This window comes from Austrofundulus limnaeus, unplaced genomic scaffold (assembly GCF_001266775.1).
Source record: "Austrofundulus limnaeus strain Quisiro unplaced genomic scaffold, Austrofundulus_limnaeus-1.0 Scaffold6, whole genome shotgun sequence".
Taxonomy (NCBI): Eukaryota; Metazoa; Chordata; class Actinopteri; order Cyprinodontiformes; family Rivulidae; genus Austrofundulus; species Austrofundulus limnaeus.
This window is the reverse complement of record NW_013952408.1, coordinates 5,501,060-5,507,761: the sequence shown is the minus strand read 5'-3', so window position 1 is coordinate 5,507,761 and position 6,702 is coordinate 5,501,060. Positions and strand designations below refer to the sequence as shown.

General features: G+C 38.6%; 1 protein-coding gene across 3 annotated transcripts in view; it reads right to left on the bottom strand.

Annotated features, from left to right (window-relative positions):
- The window catches only part of ephb1 (EPH receptor B1), a 160,809-nt gene that overhangs the window by 58,650 nt on the left and 95,457 nt on the right, over nucleotides 1-6,702 (bottom strand). For all 3 annotated transcript variants that reach the window (XM_014032005.1, XM_014032021.1, XM_014032013.1), the window contains exon 4: nucleotides 2,633-2,788. In XM_014032005.1, the coding sequence (XP_013887459.1) occupies nucleotides 2,633-2,788 (156 nt within the window). The remainder of the gene's footprint in view (nucleotides 1-2,632; nucleotides 2,789-6,702) is intronic.

Below are 6,702 nucleotides of genomic sequence, written 5' to 3'. Positions count from 1 at the left end.
AAGTGCTATAACATACAGTATATCCTAAAGAAACAATTGGGAACTGGGGCTTTACTATTTGTTATGCATTTACTTAAAATCTTGCTTGAGCTACGTACTTTTCATACATTTCTTGAAAGCAAGACATCCAGAAATTAGAATCATCACTTATGGGTTTCACAAAACACTTTGGAGATGAATGCTCACTTTGTGTGAAAAAGAGAAAAAAGGGAAGTGTTTGTTTAAAATATCTAATTCCTAATAATGATTTTGTTTAATAAAAGCAAATGCTCTGGAAATGTATGTGGTAGATATAAACTTGCAAGTGCATAAGCATTTTAACTGTTAATCATTCACTGTGGAATTAAAAAGTAAGTAAGTAGTCTTTATGGTTTAGAATAGACTTTCAAATGCAAATGTTCAATTATTAAATTAATAGACACAGATCAACCTCATAGTATGTTGATAGATTTTTGTTTTCTAGCCTATTTTTCCTATCACATTTTTCTTTTCACCGTCCATTCAATCAGAATGACCCATCACTGTATCCCTCTCCTCTGTGGACCAATAAGGAACCTCTAGAGTTCCCTCAGTCATTACCCAGCCTGTCAGTCTTCTCTTCCTGACTCACACATTGACAAAATCCCCATGGCCCAGCATGCTGGAGCTGGCTGACCTTTTCCTCCTGAAATGCTCTCACATGTGCACAATAACTCTTTTCCTCGCATTCACACCCATGGGGAAGGAGAGGTGCTGAAGGTCACACTAGGGCTCAAAGTCCACGTAAGGGACCGGAAGGGCAAAGAGTGAAAATGCAAACTATTCWCCCAAATGTACTTACTTTACTGGGCAGCCTGACTCTGAATGGTGGGCTTCACACTGGGAGACTGAACACTTGTGGTGTTCCTACCCTCAGGCAAGTATTGAGAACAGAACAAGACAGAGAAATTGGAGAGAGGAGGGGTGWAAGACAGAGGAATCGTTTGCAATGCATCCCAGTTCTGGCATATTARGAACTCTGAAGGAAGAGGCTGGAGGAGATGGGGGGTGGGGGGGATATAGCATGGGGACCCCCTGCTGACAGAGCCAGGGATTGGATGATCCATCCGCAAGCTAATCAGGCTGATTTGGAGCGTACAGAGACCTGTGCTTCTGACGCTGCTGAGAAGCACTTAAGCTACAGCTTCTGCCGCTCTAGACTGGCTTGATTTAAGCTACTCTGGCAGTGGTCTTATCAGGACCCACAGTATTAAAGAGATTCTTACTGGGATGATCTCAGCGGCCCCCCTACTGCGTTCTAGGGCACCCAGAAAAAAAAAAAAATCAAGCTAAGCTGCTACATTATGTTTCAACCTACAGAGGAAGCTTTGAATGTGCTGCTGACGCTGAGATAATTATGAAGACAAAAATAGGACGACCGAAGCTGGTTTTAATGGCACTGGCAAACGCTGCAGCTGAAAACAGAAACTAAAGAACATTTTAACTTTGTGCATGGGAAATATAATAAGGATGTGTTTTCAGGGAGGAAAAAGTAGTAAGATTTTTCTCATGAGTGCAAAATGAGGAAAATGTCTTGAGCAAAGGGTCTAACTAGAAAACATCTGACGGAGAGAGAGAAAAAAAGATGACTTGAATGATTGAAATCAGAAAGAAAAGTAACAGGCTGCACAGACCATAGGGATCTGTTCAAGATAATCAGTGGGGAGCTTTTGTGAAGATTGCTTGGGGGAAATGTAAGGTCTCAAGGTAGAAGCAGATGCTGTAGTTGAGAGAAAATTTACTAATTCACCAAAGAGCATTGTAATATGCCATGGGAGAACATGGAGAACTTGGAATGAAAAATAGATGCTTTCCATTTACAACACAAATTAAATGTGTGTCTGCCACAGTGATATATAGCACTTATTTAAGAAAATAAAACCAAATCCTTATCTAAGGATTTAGAGTTTAGAAGTTTTAGATGTGACGTCTATGCAGCCATGAAAACAACAAAGTGGCCGTGAACCCACTCATGAAGCCAATTAACTAAATTTGTTTGTTAATAAATGGGAAATTCATTAACAGATATTAAGCAATTCCTCCAGGTCAGCTGTTAAGACAGGAACAGATAAATTATGTACTTCTGAGCATCAGCATAATAAAAAAGAAAGAAAACRTGGAAAGCAAACTTTTTTGGAGGTTTTGTTCTGTGTAACTGTGTGTCAGTTGGGACAGCTGGAATGCTTAGCATATTGCTTTTACATCATATTAAGATAACTATGATGCTGTGTGAGGCCTTATTGGATCTCCAGCGGATAACGGCAGGACAATGTTGAAGCTTCACAGCATCAGCCTGAGTAAGCAGGACTTCAGGGGATGATAACAGACAGAGAGAAAAAGGGGGAAGAAAGAAGACAAAGTTAAATTAAAATAGGAGACATCTGAAGGGAAATGGCKAAGAAGCGCATCGGAACAGTGATGGAGATGCAAACACAAAAAATGCGGTTATTAGAATCATGTTCAAAGGACAGTTGTGGTTTAGATACCTGCTTATTTCATTCAAACACCTGGTAAGTTGATAACAAAAAAAGAAAAGCTTGATGTGTATAATACCGTGTAATCCTGCAGTGTTAGAATATTTGCTTGTGTGCAACATTTGGCCTGCTGTACTCACTGGTGCAGTGTTCATCTGGCTGATCGCCGTCCCCGCGGTAATAACCATTGCGGCACACACAAACGGTGGCGGCCTCAGCTGTGGAGCGGCTGTTAGAAGGGCACTGGAGACACAGACCTGGACCTTGGGTTGACTTGAAGGTACCCGGTGGGCATGCTGCAACAAGAACAGGCCATTGTTAGAAAATAAATGAAAAAAAAAAAAGCATTTATGAGCAGAATCGCACTCATCAAGTCAAGCATCAGGGACTCGCAAATAAATCTGCAAACGTGATGGGAAGATATAAAACCTGAGTAAGATGGAAAATAGTCCAGGATCAATTTTAATAGTTTAGGGCTATTGATGTCTTATAACGGCAAAAAAAAAAAAAATGCACATTTAGCACTTTTGTACCTATTTGGCAACTGAGACATTAAGGAGCTTTAAAGGGAAACTGATATTGGGTAAAAAAAAGTTCTCACCAACTCTATGTTGTCAAAATGTCAAATTTGTTCTTTCATATTGAACCTAGATTTGAATAAAATTGCCTTATTACTTTCCACAGGCCCTAACATAGTACTTTTTAAATATAACACTAAGTTTTACCATTAATATTATCATCAGGAAGCCTCTACAAAGTAGGAACAACTTAGATTGCCTTTCTCATACTACACTACAAACTGCTTCCACACAAGTATATCTGACTCCACACATTTCACACAAATGTAAAACATACTGGGGAAAATTCAGGATAAATACATGCATATTGGGCATATATCACATAGGAGCAAAAACAAAACCTTTCCCTTAAGATTATTGGAGGATCTGCTTCACCTTCCAAGCTTTGGCTAAAATTCCTCATGCACCTTTAACAATACAGSCAGAGTAACAGCATTAGCTGTGATAACAAGAACATAGAGTGCTGCTGCAGCCTAGGTGGCACTCATTTATGGAAGTTGTCATGATGTGTCAAAGTCTTAAATTTGAAAGCTGCTGCAGAGGACAAAGATTATTGTGGCTGATATYGCTGTCCCTAAGTGAAGGCAATAACATAATCCATTTACTCATGCCTCAAAAAAGAAAAAAAAAAAGTAACACAAAGCTGAGAAGATTCAGCACCGTGTGGAAGGATTTAATGACTATAATAACTATGATAAATGTCTGGTATTTTAGCAAGCTCACTGGTGGGGGAGAAAGCTGTACCATTGCTGCACTCTTAAGGGGGAAGGGTTATAAATTTAATGGGACAAGGCTGATTGATCACAACAGCTTGACTGTAGATGTAGAGTATGCTCATAATTGTGTAAAAACAGACGTTTTATTCCTTTTATAGCACAGTGCTTAAAAGGGAGAAACATTCTGAGGGATATGTAAGGAGCCGTGAAAAACAAACAAACAAGAAAGCTTCCTAAAAGGTTGAGAAACAAGACTTATCGTTTGCAGTAAGTGTTTCAGATAATAAAAAGATTAGTGATTTACTGAATAAGTACCAATTTTTCCTTTATTTTTTTTCTTTATTTTGTTTTATTTTATTTGGCATAGCAACACCGTCTGAGAGCCTTTTTGCTTGATACAAGAAGCTTGAATTTAGATATTTTTTTCTTCCTTTCCTTTTTTTACTGACCAAATTGTGAATGATGGAATATTTTATGTGAAAAAGAGCCTCGGTACCCCCATTAGGAATAGATACATAGATATAAATATTCAATGTATGCAATGCACCAAATTGTTTGGCAACTGCCATGCTGCTTTACCCGGTACTGGTGCATTTTTTAGCACAACACCTGTCACAAAATCGTGAAGGGATCCCTCCTCTTTTCCTCTGCAATTCCATTTCTGTATCTATAACAGGGTCTTTGAGTAAATAGAGTAAATGGATTACTATGTGGACATGCTAATTTATTAACCAAAATGTAACAAAAATGCAAAACTGTTAAACATCTTTAATCATGCTGCAAACATTAGTCTTTATTAGGATRGATGTGATGAATTAATGTTTATATTAGCACTGACTTCCCTCTATGATTCAATTTGATCTGCATTCAGCATGCATGCTTCAAAGACTCAGTTCAGTTTAGGTTACACATTTTAGCAACATAAGAATCACTTTGTTGCTGGATGGAATCATTTTGGGTTACAGTAAGTAATGTTGTTTGAGTAAACAGTGGAATAAGTATGAATTGTGAATAGCTTTCATTTCACTGGAATCCACTTTGCACATCCCAGAATGTTGAGTGTTTTTGTTAGTTGTCGCCTTTTTTTAGGGCATGTGTRAGCTGTGTGTGTGTTGAGAGTTGAGTGTTCTGGGTAGTATATTCAAAAAATAAAAAAAGAATGGAACAATTGTCAGTGATGTTGAAATTGTATTTTTGCTTGAAATGCCAAATCCCTAACACTCGTATGCTTAAAAGACTTTGATAAAACTTAACAAATAGGTATMTATGTTTCTAATACCTTTCTTTATACTATTCATACCAGCTTCCCCAGGCTTTATAAATAAACAGTGTAAAAAAAAGGTAAAAAGACAAAAAAAGAACAAGAGAAATTGCATTTCCTGTGAAAATACAATAAGAATGCCTATTTTTGAATAATTTAGCTGAAATCTGCTGAAGAAGTTCAAACACTTTTAAACATTGAACTATTAATGTTTGCTGAATTTTAACAGTTGAAGTGAAATTTAAAATTAGATGAACTATAGCTGAAATTTAACCCAAACTGTAAAAAAATTGAAGCTTCAAGGGGCACAGATGAAAAGGGTCAAAATACGCAGATAAAAAGTAAAAGGAGCAGAACTGTGGACATACATATTTCAAAATGTATGAATTCTTGATAGACAGATAGCTTTCAAGCCACTGTTTTTTATTTTTTTTATTTATTTATTTATTTATTTTTATTTTTTTTGTGGCTAACAGGCACACCAGAGGCTAACTGAATGACCTCATGTCTGGTCACAAAACTCTGTCGACACACAGCAAAACTGCCTCGTACAAATAGACATACATGACCAGACCAAAACAACCACAAACAGCTCATAAAATAGTGCACAGCTATGTTGTGGATATACTAGAACCATCGAGCAAAGACAACACTGGGTTTGTGGGCTACCATAAAACCTATAATGTTTCTATAAGCAAGAGGGGATATGTTTTTTAGTGCAGGAGTGGAAGCTTGCAAACTCTCTTGACTTTTACCACAGACTTCTCACGTAACAAGATCAAGCTCCACCTAATACAAGAACACCGAGACTCCTGAAAAAGTGCTCTGTTGTCATATGCGTGAGCACATACCAGCTGCAGAGTCACTTTGTGGGGCAATAACTTCCAACAATATCAGACATTACAAGACGATAAAACGAAGATCAAAAATGACTTTCCAGCAGGAGAGGAGGAGAGAACTTATGTGTCATCATATCCGAAGCATAAAAGGGGAAACAGAGAAGCMCTTGCATGCAGATGGGCAACTTACAAAGGCAAGACAGAAAGCTTCAGATGTGTTAAACTGGCTCGTTTGAAAATGGGTCACTATAGGTTGTTCACAGTGTGTTTAATGGGGTGTAAGCAGAATGTGTGCATTAGGTTTTGCCCTCGGGTTGTGTGTTTACAGACAGACTGCAGCTTCCCTGGACACCCATAAATGTGCAAAAAGTGAAGAGAAAAGCAGAGGAGGCTGTGCTGATTCAGCTGTCTGTGCTAGAAGGGCTGCAAATGGGTTTCAAAGCAAACTGTGYGCGAGCAAAGAAATGCACACAGCCTGATACTCATGTACACATTCTCAAAACGCACATATCCAGCCTAAAAACCCAGAGAAAGCAACAATGCTGGCATCAAAGAACGCATTTGGTGATTTACGCAGCAACACATGTAGCCACTGTTGACCCCATTAAACGAGATGGCGCGCCCACATTTTCCGCCACTTGATTAGAATGTGTTCAACAGAACCTGAGATAATTTAACGCCTCTCCTTGGAAAAGCGAGGATGGTGCGATCAGCATTACAGGAAGGGAGATAAGTGACAGCCAGGCAAAAGCAAAGTGGCAGCCACACACACACACACACACACACACACACACACACACACACACACACACACAC